The sequence below is a fragment of the Artemia franciscana genome, chromosome 16 (assembly GCF_032884065.1).
Source record: "Artemia franciscana chromosome 16, ASM3288406v1, whole genome shotgun sequence".
Classification (NCBI taxonomy): Eukaryota; Metazoa; Arthropoda; class Branchiopoda; order Anostraca; family Artemiidae; genus Artemia; species Artemia franciscana.
Window position 1 is genome coordinate 27107730 of NC_088878.1, and position 22408 is coordinate 27130137.

The window sequence follows — 22408 nt, forward strand, 5'->3', positions numbered from 1 at the left end:
AATATGCGAAAGTGAAAGGTAGTTGTAATAAACACATTGTTAACTAATAGTTGGATAAACTTGTGTCCAATACTTGCGGTATTGTCTTTACGGAAAGTTCGTGGTTTGGTAATTTGATCCTTGATTGAAGATTGAATTACATTCTTTCGGTGATATCAAGTCAAGAAATCTTAAATTATGATAAAAAAAAAATCTGGAAAATCTGAAAATAACAGGAGGGCGGACACACCCAAAAAGCCGACCTTTGCACATAACCATGATTTTCGTTTTAAGGCAAGGGGAGGAATCTTGATTTTTTTTAAAGAATTACTTTTTGCAAAAAAAGTCATAAAAGACACACATTTCTCGAAATTTTTGATCCTTCTCTTAATCAAAAGTAAAATAGACTTGTAATTCTTTACCCGTTCAAAGCTCTTCCAGCCCTTAGTAAGAACTAATAATAAAGATTTCGAAGTTTGCTTATAAAAAATTTTATGGCTATGTAACTGCTTGTACTTTCTACTGGGTTAAAATTTCATACAAAAGAGCCAATCACGTTTTGAGTTTCTACTAGCTCAAAATTTGATGTTGCTAAAACATGTAAGTACTACAACGAGTAAAAAAGCGGCGCTATTTTCCTTCCCTTTCTGACAGGCGTTTAGCAAATAATTTGAAATACTAACAGAGTTAAAGCCAGGGTTCTTCAATAACCTGGTGATTTGTGTACTGATTTTGTGTTTTTTTTTTGTTTAGGCAGTGTAAAAAATCACTTTAATAGTGATAAATCATTAGGGATGGCAACCCTGGTTAAAGCACACTTTTTTTACTTGGAAATGTAAGAGAGTAATGTGTTTTTTCTCTTCTAATCCTTACTTATGTTCAACTTACTTAAATATGGACGAGATTTTAAATTAAGTCAAAGCAATAGCTTATTACAACTAATTCTAGTTTCCAATTGAAATCATTGAAGCCTACCCAGAGAAAATGTTTATAACAAAACCATTTAATGTTCTTTTATTTTTACGACACTTTAAAGTTCCATTAAGTGTTTTTTTTTTCTAGATCGCTAACTTTTAAGTTGATGACCTTTAAGTTCTGCTTCGATTTTAAAACTATATCTCAGAGAGAAAATTTAATGCTTGACCATAGTTTTTGAGGATTATTTATTTCATCGACCTGAATTGTATATTAATTAATATATAATAATTGTACAATCAGCACAATCAGCACACAAGAAACAGTATTTACGTATTAGGTATTAAAATTACATTAATTGTATATAATTTTGTTTGGGGGGGGGGGGGTGAATCTTGTATTGTTTGTTTAAATGAGAGAGATTTATTTGAAGTTTGAGTTGATTATGTTTATGTTGTGATTTGTAATGGAATATATATTTTTATTTGTTACTGCTGTACATCTACAAAACTTTAAAGTTTTTCTTAGTGCGGCAGCATTTTGTAAAAGATGTGTTTTGGTTTTGTATGTGAAGAAAATAAAATTAATTTAAAAACAGCAAAATTTCAGTAGTCTTTAGAATTACCGCAAATATTATGGGTTGGGCAACAGGGACACTTGGTAATTGGCATAGGTTTTACTGGTATTTAGAGGACACTGGGGTTAACTTTTCAGTACTTACGTGTTATCCCGACTACACTTAAGAAGTTTTATCTGTTTAAAACTGGTTTTTCTGTGTGCACTCTTAGCTTAGCCTGAGTGAGATAAACTGCTATACAGGTATATTTTAATTGAATATTTAATATATACAGTTGGTTAGATTAGATATTTAATATAATGCGTTCTGGGCGGCCTGCTTCCCAAAATTCTCTGTAATAGTTTCCACATTTTTTTTTTTACTAAAGTATAATACTTTCATCATATTTAGGTATATTTCATTATGATTAACGTAACTTTCACTTCTTGAGTGTGGTCGGGATAACACGGAAATACCAGCTTTTCCAGTCGTGTAGCAGCGTATAACCATTGGCTAGGTGGTATTTGCACCTTTTTAACTATCAACTCCCTCATTTCATTTAGAAGAATGAGAAACTATCAGTCAGATCGGAGCACGGAATAAAATAAATTAAGTGAATGTTCTTAAGCTGACCTAGCCAGCCATGACAACAGACAACAATTAAAGATAAAAAAAAAAAAACATCAAACGAGACTAAAAAATAAATAAAAAATAGGACAGGCCACAGTCTCGTTTGTTGTCTGTTAAATAAAATAGGGTTTTTACCTTTCTTTGAGTAGGTAAAGAGTCGTTCAGCACAAATTTTCTTTGAAGTTTTGAAAAAATTAGTAGAGCTGGGTAAAAGAAACTGTGTTTACGTATTATGACGACCACACTGTTGTTCTTGATCTGTTGTAAAACCGATTTCTCTGTGTGAATTCGGAGATAATTAGCTTAGCTTGAGTTAAATAAACTACTATACAGGTATATTTTAATTAAATATTTAATATATAGAGTTGGTTAGGTATTTAATTTAATGAGTTCTGGGCGACCTGCTTTCCATTATTCGCTGCTGTGGCTTCCATAATTTATTATTAAAGTAATATGTTTTCATCATAATTTGGTATGCTTCATTATGATTAGCCTAACTTTACTTGAGTGGGGTCGCTATAATACGTGAATACACATGAAACTTCCAGGAAACAGGTTAAGTGGTCTTGGAAACCTTCAGATGCATTATTGACTTAAATATATTATTTATCTATAAGATATCCAAGAAAATGTGCCCAGAAACGGATGGTTTCACTTACCTTCAATGGTTTCCAGTCATGGTCTTCTGCTTGTGTCACCTTGAATCTCAACGGAGTTCCAACAACAGACTGCAGCAAGAAGTTATCAGAAAGGGCAATCGATGGAATCAAGTTTGGTACCATATGGTGCTTCAATAGCTAAAAGATAAATATACGTGTTACTCGCTGTGATTAATAATTTTATTCCTTTTGAAAACCAAAATTATGGCCTTATCTAAAATTCAATAAGACCACAATTAAGGCCACACCATGTGCTTCAATAGCTACTGAAGCACACCATGTGCTTCAGTGCTTCAATAGCTAAAAGATAAATATACGTGCTACTCGCTGTGATTAATAATTTTATTCCTTTTGAAAACCAAAATTATGGCCTTATCTAAAATTCAATAAGACCACAATTAAGGCCACACCATGTGCTTCAATAGCTACTGAAGCACACCATGTGCTTCAGTGCTTCAATAGCTAAAAGATAAATATACGTGTTACTCGCTGTGATTAATAATTTTATTCCTTTTGAAATTATGGCCTTATCTAAGATTCAATGAGACCACACTTAAGGCCACACCATATAATGCTTCAATAGTTGAAAGAACACTATGATTAAGATGAATGATATGTTCTTCAATTAGCGAGAAATTACTGTTTTGTATGGTCACACACAGTGTCTACCATAAGATGCTCCACTAATCAAAAAGAAAAAAAAGTGTACAGTTGGGGCTGTTGAGAAGTAAGCACTATACAATTCTGAAAATAATTTTAAAAAAATCCTAAAATAGTCACATATATCATTCCTATAAGTGCTTCACTTTACTTTGTTACGTATTTCACTTTACTTTACTATCTATTAAATAAAATTCGATACGTAAATTCTTTGCAGCCGAACAGTATTCTTTTCAATTTTTAAGGATTTCTGTTAAAAAAAAACAACTATACGTCGGAATGAACCACTGATTAAAAAGGGTCTTAGTTACGGTCTTATTTCAAATACACACAAGTTCATACGCTAAAGTCAATAGTTATTTAAATTATATCTGCTACTGCCTATGGATAATATAAATAATACATTCTTTCTTGTAAAAAAAAATAATAATAATAACATTGTCCCAGGTGCAATTTTTGGCATCCTGGCAATGACAGAAGGAGGAGGGATTGAGGATTGTCATGATCGTGAATGAGCGGCATCTTGACTGAACATCAACTATCTTCCGAGCCCTCTTTATCTTTTTGAGGATCAGAAATAGCTATTTACATCTTGGCAATAAGTAGACACCGATATACATCCAAGACAAAAAATTCTAGCTTTTTCTAAAATGAAATTCTACCTTTTTTGGATTTCTGAGCATTTCTAATCCGAATTATAAAAAAGACTGCATCCCCCCTCCCAGAGAAATCTTGCGTACATGACCTGGGTTCAATCCCACTCCTAGTTAAATGTTTGACAGTAATAAATTCTAGCAACTTCCTTTGAACGTACCAGATAAAATCTATTTTTCTTAGAATTTAAATTGTATAGAACTTAAATTATAATTTATTCGATAGAATTTAAACAAAATTAAATTAAATTTAATATTGCCTAACGGTTAAATTTTGCTTACAATACAATTCCAGACAACAGAGACCAAATATTTTAAAGAACTTGAAGAGCACTTTTTTTAATTAAAGTGAGAATTTTGACTGAGTTAGTAAAAAGAAAAGTCTGACAGAAATCAAAATCCCCCTTACCGATTTCAAACCTTCTGGATCTTTTTCAAATTGGGCGAGCGAAGCTTCCTTTCCTCCGAATTTGGCAGTTAAAAAGTCAAATGCCTTATCTGTTGGTACAAACACTGTGAAAGGACCTAAGAAGGAAAAAGTTGATTAAAAAGTACCTTTCATCGTAATAAATAATATTTCTATCTCGTTATCTAAATTCAAACGTGTCTGAAACTAAAATAATAATTCTATTAGGATACTAAGGACATCAAAATGAAAACGTCTTTTGTCCCCGTGCTCCATCTTAGGCTTATTTATTCCTGAAAACCAGGATTTTCTTTTAATTGTTACAAGAATATTTAGGCAAAAAGCTTCGCGCTAAGTTTCCGTGAACAGCGTTGCCATCCTGAATCGTGAAATAAACCAAAAATAAGTGGAAAATAATCATGTGAATTTGACTATGCTCTTTGCTTGTAAATATTCAAATATAAACAGTCTTTTTATTCTCTCACAGGTTATTTCCTGTTTACGCGTGTAGCCTGGTAAACATCCTTAAGGTACGCTTTTATCTTTGTTTTATTCATCTGATTCAATATTTGTATTTTACATTATGAAAATTAAGTAATAAAAGTGATATTGTTAAAATCAGAAGAAAATGAGGATTCTAGCGATATGTGAATGAAGATTGCTACAATAAACTGATAAATATAAAAAAATAGGATAATTCATCTTTCTTAGATGTTCTTGTAAGTGAATTAACTAAAAATTTGAAATGTTTTAGTTATGAATGATTGTAAGATACTTGCGTCTTATAACCACCACACTCAAGTTCTGTCGAGAAGTGAAGTTTGGTTAATGCTAATAAAACAAAACAAAATATGATGAAAATATAATACTTTAACAACAAAATTATGAAAACCATAACTAAGAATTATGGGAGGAGGGGCCGTACAGACCGCATTATATTAAATACGTAACCTAAACTAACATAATCTAACTGAAATACCAACCAAATATTTAATTAGAATATAGCTACAATATAGTTTCCCACCAAGCCGAAGCTAGCATTGTCGAGTATAAAGACCATGAAAGCCGATTATTGTCTTTGTGATACATGATCTTGAGTGTGGTGGCTCTAAGACAGAAGTACCGATTTTAATAGCGAACTCGTATGTTTCTTTCCAGTTCCTATCCGACAGCAAGATGTTAGAGTTGTATTCTTGCATAATTTTAATCATTCAATCATTGCTTTTATACCCAGTTTACTACCAATTAATTTGTTGGTCTTTTGCCACAATAATCAGGAAAGTCAAACTTTCTAGAGTTCCATGATAATTTATTTTTTTCGCTCATTTTTCAAAATTGGCGAATACTAAGGGCTAAAATTGTATGACGGCATTTGGAAATATTTTCATTAAAAATTGAGTTTCCATGTTTGCCTGTTTTTTAAAAGGGAAATAAAACTCCTTGGAATGAGTCCAGGTTCATTCCAGTAAGATACTGCTGAACTACTAAGTTAATCTTTTTCTGATTTCTATGTTTTAGAAATTTGCCTACTTGACAGGTCTACACCTATTGGAATTTACACAATACAACATTATACCCTAGTTTTTAGTTTCTTTTTCTCCACTTCTAGTTTTGAAAATGCAATTCATGTTACTTGAGTAGAGTTTTAAGCCATATTACTGGTTTTCATCTAAATTTAGGAAATGAATTTGCAAACCTTTGAATTTTCATAAATTGGGATTGTGTAGAGTCGTAAAGCTGAAATCACTTTTCATGAACTTGAAGATCTATTTTGGAAAGTTCCAATTTTATAAAGAAATGTTTTTGAAGGTGCCCTCTAGAGGGAGGAATGGAGGTAGGTACTTCAATGTACCTTCATGAAACATATTTTGGTCTGTAGATCTACCTCTGAAAGTTTAACTTTCCTAGCCTAACCGCTTTCCATGACAGTAAAAAGCAGCTTGTCTACAATTCTAACAAGGTATTTTCTAATAGAAATTGTTTTTAACTGGTAGCCCCAAAATTGATTAAAGTTGCATATCCAAAATAAGAGCAATAATAAATAATAATTAGTGATTATTAACAAGAAGAGATTATGGACGATCATGGTTTCGAAGTCAAACAAAAAAATGTATATTAAACCAAGAAACTAAAACTTCAGGAACTATTTTTTCAATATTTTAAACCTAAAGCTAAATAAAAATTTTGTTTAGTGCTTTTTTTTATATTTCATTAGGTTAAAAACAAACGCGGTTCAAATTTCGTATAGGCGGATTTTGTTGTATTGACTTCAAAACTGTGGATCTTCTGAGAAAGAAAACTTGATATGATTTTATTTAATGAAAAACTTTTCTTCTGGATATCCTTCGGAAACATTTTGCGGTAGAAAGTATCCGGGGAAGAAATGTTTGTCCCGATAAACCTACCTTACGTAAATTTCTTTTGAGCCACAAGCCAAAAACTACGTAATTTTCTTATTGTGGTTCAGAGCTCAATAAACTGCAATTACGCCATAAACAGATATGATTCTGTGGCCCATATTAAATTCTTGGAATATTAATCTCTATCTGTAAAGGACGGATCTCACGGAGTCAATAAAATTATTATAGATGTCCTCATAGTTAATACATCCGTTTTCCTCACATGACTTTGTTGACTTTATTGCAGTCACAAAAAAAGTTAAACTTTTTCAACAGAGCCAGCAAGGTTCCAATAGCAGAAGGCTTCTAGGAAATTCCAAATGGACAACTAGAAACTAATAACAATTAATCACTTCTCTGATCTGAAATAACCCACACATATGTGATATAACAGGCTAATAATGTGTAGAAATGTAATAGTGTCTACTTGTTCAAATCTTTTGCTTTGAAAAAAGTAAAGGTTACACTAAAAAATACCTTTAGATCAAGACTATATTATTAAATAAAAAAATGCTTAGGAAGGTGGCAGGGTCGTACCCAGGATTCTTTTTCGGGGAGGGGGGTTACAATTTTTTTAAAGCACCAACAATTTGTTTCTAGTCATTTTTTGCTACGTTTTTACGAGTTGGACAAGCATTTTGGGGGGAGGGGTTCAAACCCCCTTCCCCCTGGATACTGCCTTGGAAGGTATATTTCTCCGCTCCATGTCTGATTAAATTTAAGGTTATTTGGTGCAAAAAATTGCTGTAAAGTGAAAAAAGATAAAATTCTTAGGCTATATGAGCGGGAGAAAATACGGTATAAAGCTTTATGGAAAATATTATTAGCTTTAATGATGCTGTGAGAGCCATGAATAAACATTGTATAAGTTTCTAAGGTTCTATGGAATTGCAGGATTTTTTCCCATGAAATTTATTTTAATGGTCAAACCACGTTCAATAGAGCCCCATAATAACGTACATGCAACAAGTTATTCCACTCACTTTCCATCAATTACAATTAGCCCTTTTCGATACGGGGTACATCGAATCACTGCATGTGGACCACTTCCCCTCAAATTACAATTATAATTTTGTTCTGAGTTTTCTAAGAAATAAAATCAGCATAAATAATTATTTTTTTTCAGAAGACAAAAAACACAAATATAAACTTTGTATTTATGATAAATCAGACAATAAAAGTGGCCGCCAAAGTTTTGATATCTTGAGAAAAGTATTTCAATGATTACTTGATGTAGCTGTTTTTTATTTACTTTTTATGTCAATATTTAGTTATTTATTGTTTTTAATTTTTTTTTTGTTACTATTTGTTGCAATTGAGCAGATGGTTTAATAGATTGATTCATTATATATATAAATATTTTTTTCTGTTGGAGTAGCACCTTTTAACGCTATGAAATATGATAAGATTTATAAATGTTTAAAAGATGACAATTCTTACCTTGTTTTTCCAGTACGTCATCCAGTTCGGCAAGAATAACCAAATCAATCAAAGAATTCAGGCCAAGCTTCTCGACAACATATGGAATGGTGCCAAAAGCCCACTGTGAATCATTTGCTGGTGTTGTTGGAATTTCTTGTGGAGTAAATACTGGTGGCTGTTGACCTGGAATACCTTGAGCTGAGAGTAAAGCTTGCTGTTGAGCCAACTGACCTTGAGAAATTCCGGCAGGTGCAGCAAACTGAGCAGCGTTAAATCCAGTAGGGACATTAGCGATCTGGGGCTGGTAGCCTTGCTGCAGAGCAAATTGTTGATTAGGTTGAACCGACTGAGCAGCAATGGGGCGTGCGACAGGTTGTTGAGGTGCTACCTGAGGGGTTCGATAAATCGGCTGAAGAGGTAATTGTGAGTGCGCTTGCGGTAAAGAATGCTGCTGTTGAAACTGTGGCTGAAGTTGTGACAGGGGAGGCGGTTGGGGTATTTGTGGCTGAGCTTGTGGCAAAGAAGGTTGTGGGTAATTCTGATGAACTGGAAGCTGGTTTTGATACACTTGTGGGTTTACAGGAGCTTGAGCTATCGATTGAGCAGAAGGAGCCTGATACACTGGCTGTTGAGGACGTGAAACATATGCCGGGGCAGAAGGTTGATTATACGCTGGAGCTGGCTTAATTGGAGCTTGTTGATGATGAACTGCTGGAGTTTGGTAAACTTGAGCATTCTGGCCATAAGACTGCTGTGCTGCTTGGGGAACCTGCTTTTTTGGATATAAAATGTTAAAAGGCACAGAGTTAGCATTAGTATAAGGCTTTTGTGGTTTTATAGATTTATGAGGATGCTGACCAAAAAAAGAATGAGGAGTGACCGGGCCAGCTTGCAGTTTCGGTACAGGTAAAGGCTGTGTTTTAGTATAAGTCAGTGGTAAATTTTGGGCAGAAACAAGCTTCGTTTTGACGACCTTCGGTGAATCTTTACTCACTACTATATTGGGAATATTAGTGACGGGTTCAAGCTTTTGGTTCCCAATTGGCAAAATGTCATGTTGTCTGGGAGGCGGTGCTGTCGGATAGTCAGTCTTGAGTACAGAAGGAGTTGGAATTGTACTGTAGTCGGGAGTTGGAGGGTGAGCAACATATTTGGGTTTTTGATGTAAGTTTGGCTTGTTAGGGTTAGAAGGATCTTTATGTTTGGGATAGTTTACTAATTCAGGCTTTGAAGACGTATCCTCAAGCTCGTCATGGGTCGTAATTTCTGTTAAGCTAGGAGGTGGATTAGTCTTGTACTGTATCCCATATGTAGGCCTTAATTGCTGTATTTGTTTCAATTTGTTGTCTGTATTGACTATGGGTATCGCAGCTTCCACAGCTTTATTCGCTGGATCTTCATAGCTAGAAATTGGCTGGTATAAGTTATTCTTTGGGGGAATATAAGCTAAAGGTGTGGTAGAAATAACAGCATTTGTATAACCTATGGTCGATGTGTCAGTTGAGGGATAGACCAGAGAGGTAGCTACAGGAGGCTCAGTTTCAAGAAGTAATTCCTGAGGTTGATATCTATTATAGACTAAATCTGTGTCGGCTTCATTTTGACTTTGGTCAAAACTTGCTGCACCGGCCTCCTGAGCTAGACTTTTTTGGGGTTCTTGATATGTATAACCTTTAGGTTTGTCCCTGAAATAATTTACAGAATTTTGCTGGTATTCTTCATTATTTTGATTGAAGCTGAAATCGTCTCGAACATTTTTTTCAGTTGTATACAGATTTTTACCAGAATTAGGATTGAATAGCTGATATCCGGGCTCTTGAGGACTTCTAAATCGTTCATCAGGCTTGAAGAAATTCGTGTCTGGGATTTCAAAAGGCCTTTGGAGGCCATCAAATAATCCCTGCTCCTCATATTTTACCGGCTGTTGTTCCCTCGAGGGGATCTTTTCAAAATCAGGAGGGCTTTCAAATCCAGAGTGTCTTAAATCCTCACTTCCTACCCCCTCCGTCTCTGTATTCTGTTTTTTGTACCCATAACCAGGCTTTCTAGAGGCAGATAATCTATTTTCGTGGAGGACATCTTTATTGGTTTTTCGATCTTTGCTTGTATAAACTTTTGGCTGTTCAGTTGGTCTAGTATTACTTTTCAATATTTCAAAAGGTTTAGGGGAATAAAATCTCGGGGTGGTTGGAAACCTGGGACTGACGGTTGTTGTGTCATACAAGCGATACTGTTGTTCTGCCTTTCCATTATTTTCAGAGTAATAATCTCGCTCCTCAGTATTGGGTTGGTGGTGATTCTTTAATGTTTCTTGGCTGGGCTTTAAACCTTCAGGATTATCAATTATACCTTCAGTGTTTTCAGAATGAAAAGAAATCTGACCATTAGAAGCAAGATTTTCACTTACTGTGTTTATATTTTCGTGATTTATGCTGTTGTGACCTCCAGCTGCTGATAGTCCATGTGAATGTTCATCTTTTACTTTGTGAGAATACCCAAAGTCATGCCCTTCTGTGGATTGGCTTTCGTCTCTCAAATGACTGCTCTGCTGTGGAAGTATATTTTGGTGTTTCCTGGGAATCGTGCGATGACCGTAAGGTACTTGAGTATCTTCTATTTGGTATATCGGAACCTCTGCCTGATCATCAGTGATAATGCTAGTTTCTACTTCTTGGCCGCCTGGATTGTTAAAATATTCTGGAATACGATATTCCCCTTCCCCTTGAAACTTGTTTGCATATCCTATTGATTTAGATTGAGGAAGAACAGGTTCTTCGGGATTAAATCTAGAGTGATCATCGTGATATCGAGGATCTTCTAATTGATTGGAAATAGAGTTCGGAGGAGGTTCAGTCTGATGTTCAGCTGTAAAAGGTCGATTGTCAAAGTTTCTTGTCCAGTTGCCATTAGGGTAGAATAGTGCACCCTGTTAGAATAATTAGTCGTGTTAGAAACAAACTACTGGTTAATAATAAAGCAATAAGTTAGGCAATCTAAGGTAACGCAAGCAATACCTGGTTATCAAGATTCTTTATTTAAAATTTAGTGATGCCACAGTGGCAATAGAAGCAGCTGGATAGCCTTTTGAGGGATGTCCCGTAATTATCTCCTTTGAGACTACGAAATAAAGGAAACAGTCGATAAAACATGAAAAACTTCCTTGAGAGAAAGATTTTCTTATGTCTTTCGCTCATCCCTTCTAAATAAATATTTTTTACTATGCTCCCATAAAAAAAATAAAAACAAATGAAAAAAAAAAAGACTGAATAGTAGTGGTTTAGCGAAGTGGTTACATTAGTGCATTAAGTTGATTTTTTTTTATTGGAGGCATATATTTTTGGAATAGGCTAGGTATTTAAAAATTACTTCTGAGCATTTAAAATACTTTTCCAACCCCCTTAGAATTACTTTTGAGCATTTAGAATACTGTTTCAACCGCCTTGGAAGTGAAACAGACGACTGTGCCACAGTGGTCTCATACTGAGACCACTTTTGACATATTGGTCAAAAGAACCATCTAAAAAATGAAAGAAAAACTTGCAGGAAAAATTCCTAGATCCACTTAGAAAAATCTTATTTAAGAAACTTGAAGCTCAAAACTGTGCCCGACCTTTGCTCGAGTAAATTTCAATTTCGATTTTTTTTTTTCTGTATTGCTTGGAACACAATATTCAGATATTTAGCCTCAAAGCAAAAGTCGCAGCATTTTTTTCTGAAACTTAGTTTTAGAATTAAAAGAAACTTTCATCGCAATTTCTTTATTTTTTTTTAGTGGCAGCTGCTAATCTATAAATGAAAAAAATAATCTTGGACAACCAGGAATTCACTTTCTATACGGCACATGGATTTAAGGAAATATAGAGTTCAGTAATAAATCGAACCAAGTCCAAAACCGGCATCTGTCGGGAGTTTGAGCTAGCAAAGCTTATGAAATACACCTAAAGATTATTTTCACTGATCAAAATTTTTATGTTCATTTAAGGCTGTTTTTTTAGCTGAAGTTAAAATTCCCAAGTTCTAAATAAATTAAAAAACTTGCAAACTATGTCTTTTAAGACAAAAGCAGGACATGGTTCACTTTTACACTGAACGCTCCGTATATATATATATATATATATATATATATATATATATATATATATATATATATATATATATATATATATATATATATGATCCAGTTATCCACCACCAAATAACTAAAGCTGATTAAAAAGAAGCACGTGTTACCAGGCGTGTGAAAAAAGAGGCACTCAAATAAGCTGAAAATAAAAAGAAAAAAAAAGAAAAAAGAAAGAGAATAAAGAATCAGCAGAAGTAGTAACCCTTAATAATGGCTACTAATAAGTCACTTAAGTTTCTCATTAAACTAACCCAATTTTAGGACTAGTTAGAACAAAACTTTAAACAAAATTTTCTATGTTTACGGCAATAATTGTTACCGATTTGAACGTAAACTTGAAAGTTTTAGTGTAAATTGAAAAGTTTTTTTTTTACTCTCTTGAAAAAATTATAGAAATCTGCTTGTTTAAAACTTTTTTACCAATTATTTTTAGTCAGCATAAGTAACCATCAACTTAAAAAACATTTTGTGAAAAAAGTAAAAGCTTGACTAACAAATATTTACGATTCTAAACTAGACTACCCTCTAACTAGATTTCTGATTAGTACTGTGTAGTTTCTTTGAATTTTGATTTCCTTTTTTCTTAATAAAGCTGATTTGTATGGCTATTCACCCTTACTAAGAATATATTTTATCTAAACAACTTTTATACTAAAGTTTTACTATATCAATATTTGAGTAGACGCAATCTTATGATTCTGTCGACTGGCTTAATCTCAACACCAAGTGGAATCGCGTTAATTGGGTCCAAAATTTTACGTGTATCTACTTTTAACGGGCTGGACAATCATGTTGGGGTTGCACAGCCCCCCTCTGAACATCTGCGACTCCTCTGATTATGGTTAGGAGCAACAAAGCAAAGGTGGTGTTAGTTCTACAACTACAAAAGCTCTATTTCAAATAGCCATTTAACCCTGTGCTGAAAATCGTCAGTCATGTAGTCTTCGCTTATGGGTTAGGACTCGCCGTCAAGTACTTAGGCTGGAAGGAAAAACTTGCTAAAAGTAATAAAACCTATGGGCGGAGGCATTAAATTACTATTAAATGAGGAGGTATTAATGTGAACATAAAGACCAATTTGGATTAGTTACCAGAAAGAGCTAGCGAGTTTTCATGCCATGACCACCTTATCCAGGTAGATAACTTCGAAGACCACACTGCCTTTCCATGACGAAAGTATAACAGTTCAAAATAGGGATGAAACCTTTTTATTGACAGTGAATAGATATAAAAATTTTTAACTGGATATTTCGAACACATATACAGTGTTCATCATGAGCAGTAAAACTACTGCTGATCACTACTGACTGCTGATCAGTTTTACTGCTGATGATGAACACTGCATATGTGTTCGAAATATCCAGTTGAAATTTCTTATATCTGTTCACTATCAATAAAAAGGTTTCATCCATATTTTTAACTGTTATACTTTTATCCAGGTAGCAGAAAAATAAGGTACTTGTCTGTTAAATAGAACGCACTCAAGAATGATGCTGTAGAATACCTAACAGTAACCGATGTCCCTTCCTGGATCGGTGAATTTGCTTATTTTGAGCGAGAAACTAAGATGTATATATATTTTTTATAAAATAATTAATGTACAGAGGTAGCTAGGGGTTAGGTTAGCTATTTAATAAAATGCGTTCTGTTTGGCCTGCTTTCCACAATTCTTTGTCGTAGTATCCTTAATTTTGTATCTAAATTGTTATATTATTATCATGTTTCGATGTATTTCATTAGGATTAACCTAACTGCACTATTTGAGTGCTTTCCGATTAACAGGCAAGTAGCCTACCAAAAAGTACTTTAGGACATTTGGAAATAAATGTGTTTATTTTTATCATTCTAGTTTTAGTCATTGATTTAATAAATAAATGCCCGTCCTGCTTACGGAAGTTTGTATGCAGATCTAACAACTATTCAGGATCTTCAAGATCTTAATTATTCAAATGGATTACACTAAGCTTTAGTGTTTTAAACTTTCCATTTTCGACGTTAGACAAATTTAAAAATTGGAATTTACAACAGGAAGTCTGTTATTTCAGCGGAAGGAGTCCATGCATTATCATCACCAATTAGGATCAATTAAAAAGAAGAACAATAGCAGAAGATAAATAAAAATACTTCCTTCAGAAATGTCTTCAATGTCAATATCATCCCCCCCCCCGTCGTAGGAAGAACAAGTAGATTTGATAAAGGAACAGGGACACTAAACAGGGAAGTGTACAGGGGCATTTTTTTTTTTAATCTAAGAGGGGGCAATTTAGTTATTTTTCGATATTTTGGAATGAATATGTAAAAAGCAATTTTTTTCAAAATCTAGGAGGTGCTTGCCCTCCTACACCATTTCCCTTCTATCCTCACCTCAGTTGCCATTCCTGTAAAAGAGGTCCTAAGAGGAATGAGAGAAATATTTGAATCCTGCCTTTTTGAAACAGATGAAACAAAATTTTATTTCTAAGCTAACCTGGTTTAGTAGGTTATTTAGTACGGCTGTATTTTTTTTTAACACTGTACATAAATAATATACAGTAGAATCACGAATCAGTAATATTTGGCTACTACAGTCTTGGCGCGTATAAAAGCTCCGCCCATATTCTCGCACGTCCTAGTTCATCAACAATTCAATGTATATTATCCTGGAAGACGTAAGTTCGCAGAACCTTTCTCAAAATGCCTTTGAAACCAACTCAAGACTTTCCAACCAACTTGTAATTTCTAAAAGCATCTAATAATAACATTTCAGTACTAATTACCAATTTTTATAAAAGTTAGGGTTACAAAGGTGAAGCCAAGTTTCATGTTCAAGAGAAATTTGACTTGTCTACCCGTGAAAAAATCTGATGTCGCTTATGTAATTTAACGTTCTCTGGAGCACTTGCATCTTCATCTGGCTTTGTATAATGGTTGAGATAGGGAATGATTCTACTGTATACATCTATCTATTGTGGTTTTTAATAACAGCTAAAGATAGAGCATGTCGAAGACCCCAAAACTCTGTTTAATGCACAGGTCCATTACCTAAATGGATACCAGATAAATCGTTGACATACCTAAGCAGGCAAGTACCAACCTAACAACTAACCAGAATGGTGGTAATAAATGATGGTGACAGGGAAGTATAAATAACCGGTTTAACTCCTTTAAGCAACTTTAATGCTGCTACTTTTACAGGTGGAACCTTCATTGATGGCATGGATGAAAAGTCCCAGAAACTCGCAAAAACACATGCTGCCTGTAAGCAGGGCATGTAACCGCCCCCCCCCGCCGTAGTTTGAAAAAAGCGCTAACTACAGAAGAGAAGGGGTGAAAATGCCAATGACAGAGCCGAAGCTTTGTTGCTGCCCCCCCCCCCTCCCCAATATAAATTTCATGTCAGCCCCTGTCTGTTAGCCGGTATATACGGTAAATATTGGGAATTAATAGATGTAGCCAAATAAAGTTCAAATTTTGGAGTTCAAACATACAAATATGGTGAAATAGAACATATTTTTATGTACCCCTTTTATGCACACATTAATTATTCATTTTGTGTTGCATTATATTTATTATGTGAAACAAATATGAAATAAATGAAATAAAAATATATGAAATAAAAATGTGAAAGACATAACTTAAAATGTTATTTTAGAAATCTCCCTGGGGGAACTTCAGCTTAGCTCAATTCAAACACAAAAAGGACAACAGTAATTTGAAAATAATTATTGAATTAATAATTTCAAATACTAATTTAGAGTTTTAATTATCCATGATTATGACTCTCTTTATGACAGTCGTAAATCCTAAGTAAATTTTTAGCTAAATTTGGAACTTAATGGGTTTTTTTAACTTTTACAGCTATTATTATTCTTAGTAGAAGTATTATTATACCCGTTTCAAATTATTACTTTATGTATATTAAACTTTTTAATAGACTTTTTACGAAACCTATTTCAAAAAGTTGAGGAAAGAAGCTTTTTGAGACCTAACTTTTGATATGAATGATTTCGTAATAAAAGGGATAATGAGTGAATTTTAATAAGCTGAATATTCAAAGTCCTGCAAGTAAAGTACTACAGTCAATCAGGCTAATTCGCAAATTTTATTTTAATTAACAGTTTTTAAGCGCAGGAAGATCGGCCTTCCACAATTTACAAAAATCAACACAAATCATTCATACTGTTCACGGTAAAAAAAAAGCACCATGTATTGATGGTGTTGTGCTTAAAAGCACTTATTTCTGAGCGAAAATTTGTCCTTCACTTTTTTTGAAGACCGATCTTCACGCGAAACCGACCAATCACGACTAGACAAGGCTTTTAAAAATGACTAAAAACAGGAACAAATATACTATACGAATATTTCTTCTAGTATTCTGCAAAAGTGACATTGTTGTTTTGACAAAGGTAATTCACAATTATATATATATATATATATATATATATATATATATATATATATATATATATATCTATATATATATATATAATATATATACATATTTGTATATATATTTATAAATATGTCTATATATATATATATATATATATATATATATATATATATATATATATATACATATTTGTATATATATTTATAAATATGTCTATATATATATATATATATATATATATATATATATATATATATATATATATATATATATATATACATAACATATATAGACATATTTGTATATATATTTATAAATATGTCTATATATATATATATATATATATATATATATATATATATATATATATATTATATAATATATATACATATATAGACATATTTGTATATATATTTATAAATATGTCTATATATATATATATATATATATATATATATATATATATATATATATATATATATATATATATATATATATATATATATATATATATATATATATATATATATATATATATATATATATATATATATATATATATATATACATATATATACACTAATGTTTTATACTGTAAAAAATTACATATTTACATATCATGTTTATGTCTGTTTATAATTTCGATATTTTTGCTCGATTTAGGATTCGCTGTAGTAAAATGTGTCTGAGCGATTAAGTGATGTCGTTTCTTTGAATCGTTATCACTTTTTGGCAATGATGAAGGCTATCTTTTTAAAAGTCCCGTGCTTTAAATTCACCTGATCGGCTCTTTGTATCCCCTCCAAAGAGAAATTCAACCCATCTCCCTAAAGGGGCTTCTTAATTTTAATAGTTAACAATAGTCAACATGGACGACCATCAACATTCGATCATTAACAAGAAGTTTAAACCCCCTGAAAAGATATAATTGATAGACTACAAAAAAAATTCTCATTGTAAATGATTATACCAGAGTGGCCCTGTACAAAAGATAAATGAATTTCAATCTCAACCATGTGCTACTCGTGCATGACGTCTACACAAGCCGCAGTAGACAATGCTTCTTAAACCATGATTTGCAGGTTCACTAAAAAGTCTAACTCTGCATATATTTACTGCTCTGATGATTGAGCATTTTGTAATATCTTTTAATCTTATAATTTGCGGCATGTTTTGAAGAATCAGACTTGGAATCAGTAAAAAGGGAAGTGGATCAGAAACCCCTACTGCTCCCCATGACAGTAGAATCACCGAGGCGGGATGCGGACTTTTTACTTTTTCACTACCGCATGATAATCAAAGGCGCAAACTAACTGCAGGGAACGTTTGAACTTTCAAAATGAGGATTATTTAAAAGAGACATAGCAAATTTTTTTTAGTTTTTTACCCTCCCCCTTATCTGAAAAAAAACTCAAAATTTCTTAGTCAGTTTTTATTCGTTTGGACCGTTAACACCACAATATAGAAGTATGAACTGAAAAATACAGAAAATTTAATCAAAGGTTTTGCCGTATGATGCTCCTTAATCTATCATCTCTTAAAATATACAAGTCTTGGATTATACTCAATCCTCCCTCCCTTCATTTCAAATCGCACCTCTTTTCGACTGCCGGTAGCACTGACAGAGGGTGACCTAGCATTCATTAAACTGCTGACAAAAATTATACCCCCGGGTATAAGCCTCGAGATGGACCTGTAGAGAAGGAAACATGTTAAGAAAATAATTTATGCTTCATAATATGCAGAGTAGTTGTAGCTAACACAGTTTGGCTAACACATTTCCCCCCTCCTCTTTGATGGTGAATTTTTCAATTGACTCATCTAATGAGATAGTTAATAATAAACAGATTTAGAGTCAGTATTTCATTCCGAACCCAAATATAACATTAATTTGAGTCGGAAAAACGTCCCCCCACCCTCCCTAATTCGCAAATATATAGCCTGAATTGTATATAGTCTACGTAATATTTTTTTAAACATTTTGAAAAACTGGTAAATCAAGTCGAAGGAAAGAGTGACATGAAAATTCAGTGCATATATACAACTGAAAGTATATATTTGACCATAAGGGTGTAGGGGATGTAAAGTTCATTTCCAACGCAAATGAATGTTTAATTTGGATTCAGAATGAACTTCTGATTCTAAAGGTAAGTGTATTTCTTAACTATCTCATTAGTGAATTAATCAGAAAATTTACTCTTTCGATATATCAGCTTTCAAAACTGTAATTGCGCCTACTGACTCTTTGCGCCCTTTCACAGCATTAAGTAGAGGGAGTCTGTATCCCCTCCTTCATTCGGTAATAATCAATAGAAGATGGATGAGGTTTGAGAAAGGAACTCAAACCTAAAAAGAAACCTCTGAAATTTACTCTTTCGATATATCAGCTTTCAAAACTGTAATTGCGCCTACTGACTCCTTGCGCCCTTTCACAGCATTAAATAGAGGGAGTCTGTATCCCCTCCTTCATTCGGTAATAATCAATAGAAGATGGATGAGGTTTGAGAAAGGAACTCAAACCTAAAAAGAAACCTTCCGAAAATTTTCATTTTAGTTTCATTGATTTTATCCTGTTGTAAGTTTTTTCTCTTATATATTTTGTATTGCTGAGGACGGCCCTTGGATATAGGGCCGAAATATTCATTCTAATTTGTTTCCAACTGTGTTGAGAAATTCCCTACTGTTCTTCTTTTTTTAGGCGTTTGTGAACTCATTTTCCTGTAAAAATACCTGTTGATATTGTCTTTTATCCTTTTTTGATGAGCTAAGATTTTCTTCAGATGTCACCACTGTCAATGTAACTAAAAGACACTGTAGAAACAGCTTCATAATTAGTTGTGTACTGGCCTGGTCAAACTGAACTCAACTAACTGACATAGGGAGACATAAAAGGTAGGCTATCTAGTGAAAGTCATTAACAGCAAGGTTGGGGTCACTTACGTCACGGCTGCGTCTACCCGCTTGATTGCAATTGATGAAGCTATAAGTTTAGCGGAACTACACAACAACAACCGCTAATGGTCATAAGTGGATGAGAATGAATTCAAGCGTACGTGAAACGGAAAGAGGTTTTACTACAGCCATTTTTATTTTACGTTATTTCTCCAAAAATTTCTGAGCCATGACGAAAAACTCGCTATATAACCAAGAGAGTGAATGTAGACGATGCTACAACAACTTATTTCAGGAGGATGGAGAGCTTCAAAGAATAGGACAGATGAAATATATAACAGTCACTGGAAATCAAGAAAGGAACAGCAATCAAGGCACTGCGTTCCTCACATCATGCAACGCTGTCAAATTGAGATTTATTGGTTGGTTTTGTTCCCTAGCACCTCGCTTGGTTCTCAATACACCGGCGGATCCAGAGGACCGGAGGCTTCTGACTTTTTCTGGCGCCCTCTTTCCCTGTTTTTTTTTATTCTTATTTTAGATTTAACTTTTGAATTCGGTTAATTATTGGTACCTTTGTCATATTAGCACCCCCCCCCCTCTCACTTGTAGATTTAATTAGAAAATTAATCATTTCGTACATGATTATTTTTCCATTGTCTTAAACACCTTAAAATCGTCCCTTGTCAAAAAAACTGTTATTATCAATAAGAACATATGTACTTGTATGATATAGCCCCGACCTAATATTCTTCATCTAAGTAGAACCTGTTTATCTGACGCTCAATCCAAATGAAACATACCTAAGTATGATAAAAATATAATACTTTATAAACAAATTTGGGCTATATATTTGCACATTAGGGGTGGGATAAAGTATAGCGGGTCTGCATGCCTAATTTGTCCGGTACAATTATTCTGCAAAGAAAAAATTGTTTTCTATCTTCACACAGTCTAAATACTATAAACCCCCTCCCCCTAGTGTGAAAATATATAGTCCAAATTATATAGTTCCGATCTATTATGTCCCTTCTCTTTGTCTTGTCTCACGCTAAGTTGCAAAAAACTAACGAAACAAGAGCTAAGAGCTCATATGGCACTTGTGACGAGGCCGGAAGAGCCAAGAGCTCATATGGCATGAGCTCTAGCAAAATTCTAAGAGTTAATGGATTGCTTTAAAAGGAAAATCAGAGGCTTAATATCGGTCGGGATTTAAAATAAGAGCTCTGAGACACGAGGTCTTTCTAAATATTAAAATTCATTAAAATCCGATCACCCACTCGCAAGTTAAAATACCTCATTTTTTTCCAAGTTTTCCTCTCCCTTCAGCCTCCCAGGTGGTCGAATTGGGGAGAAACACTTTATCTATTCTCTAAGGCCAACCTGACTTTCATACATAATGATGATAGAAGGTAATAAGCTTACCTACGCTATGGATGTCAGGTGATTGATTTTTCTTCTAACGATAATTTCGACAGGACCTGTGCCTGTCATCATCAGGTTACCTTCTATCATCATAACACGCCTACCAATTTTCATCGTCCTAGCACGTCAAGAAGCACCAAACTCGCCAAAGCACTGGACCCACCCAACTCCCCCAAAGAGAGCGGATCCAGTCCAGTTGCGTCAATCACATATCTACGACAATTGCTTATTCTACCCACCAAGTTTCATCCCGATCTCTCTACTCTAAGTGTTTTCCAAGATTTCCGGTTTCCCCCTCCAACTCCCCCCAATGCCGCCAGATCTGGCCGTGATTTAAAATAAGAGCTCTGAGACATGAATTACTTCTAAACATCAAATTTGATTAAGATCCGGTCACCCGCTCTTAAGCTAAAAATACCTCAATTTTTCTAATTTTTCTGAATTAACGCCCCTCCAACTCCCCCAAAGAGAGCGGATCCGTTCTAATTATGTCAATCACGTATCTAGAACTTGTGCTTATTCTTCCCGTCAAGTTTCATCCCGATCTCTCCACTCTAAGCGTTTTCCAAGATTTTCGGTTTCCAACATTTCTGTTTTCCCCCTCGAACCCCCTATGTCCCCGTATCCGATTCGAAAATGGAGCATCGGAGACATTAAATCTTTCTATATATCAAGTTTCATTAAGATCCGATCACCCATTCGTAAGATAAAGATACCTCAATTTTTACGTTTTCTAAGACTTCCGGTTTCGCCCTCCAACTCCCCCCGACGTCATCGGACCTGATCGGGATTTAGAATACGGAATCTTAAGCACAAGATCCTTCTAAATTTCAAATTTCATTAAGATCTGATCTCCTGTTCGTAAGTAAAAAATATCTAATTTTATCTAATTTTTCCGAATTACCCCCCCCCCCCCCCAGATCCCCCAAAGAGAGCGGATCTGGTTATTTCAGCCACATATCTTGGACTTGTGCTTATTCTTCCCACCAAGTTTCATCCTGATCTCTCCACTCTAAGCCTTTTCCAAGATTTCCGGTTCCCCCACCCCAACTCCCCCCCAATGACACTGGATCCGGTCGGGATTTAAAATAAGAGATCTGAGTTACGAGGTCCTTCTATATATGGAATTTCATTAAGATCCGATCACTCCTTCGCAAGTTAAAAATACTTCATTTTTTCTACTTTTTAAGCATTAACCCTCCCCCAACTCCCCCAAAGAGAGCAGATCCGTTCCGGTTATGTCAATCATGTATCTAGGACTGGTGCTTATTTTTCCCACCAAGTTTCACCCGATCCCTCCACTCTATGCGTTTCCCA

At 34.1% G+C, this 22408-nt stretch overlaps 1 protein-coding gene across 2 annotated transcripts in view; it reads right to left on the reverse strand.

Annotated features, from left to right (window-relative positions):
* The window catches only part of LOC136037298 (transforming growth factor-beta-induced protein ig-h3-like), a 35032-nt gene extending 15324 nt beyond the window's left edge, over positions 1 to 19708 (reverse strand). The window contains exons 1-4 of one of the 2 annotated variants that reach the window (XM_065719941.1): positions 19505 to 19708; positions 8298 to 9051; positions 4462 to 4577; positions 2740 to 2877 (exon numbers count right to left, since the gene is read on the reverse strand). In XM_065719941.1, the coding sequence (XP_065576013.1) occupies positions 2740 to 2877; positions 4462 to 4577; positions 8298 to 9051; positions 19505 to 19603 (1107 nt within the window). In that variant the 5' untranslated portion in view covers positions 19604 to 19708. The remainder of the gene's footprint in view (positions 1 to 2739; positions 2878 to 4461; positions 4578 to 8297; positions 9052 to 19504) is intronic. The other variant, XM_065719942.1, reaches the window with a different exon arrangement.
* Positions 19709 to 22408: the final 2700 nt, after the last annotated feature.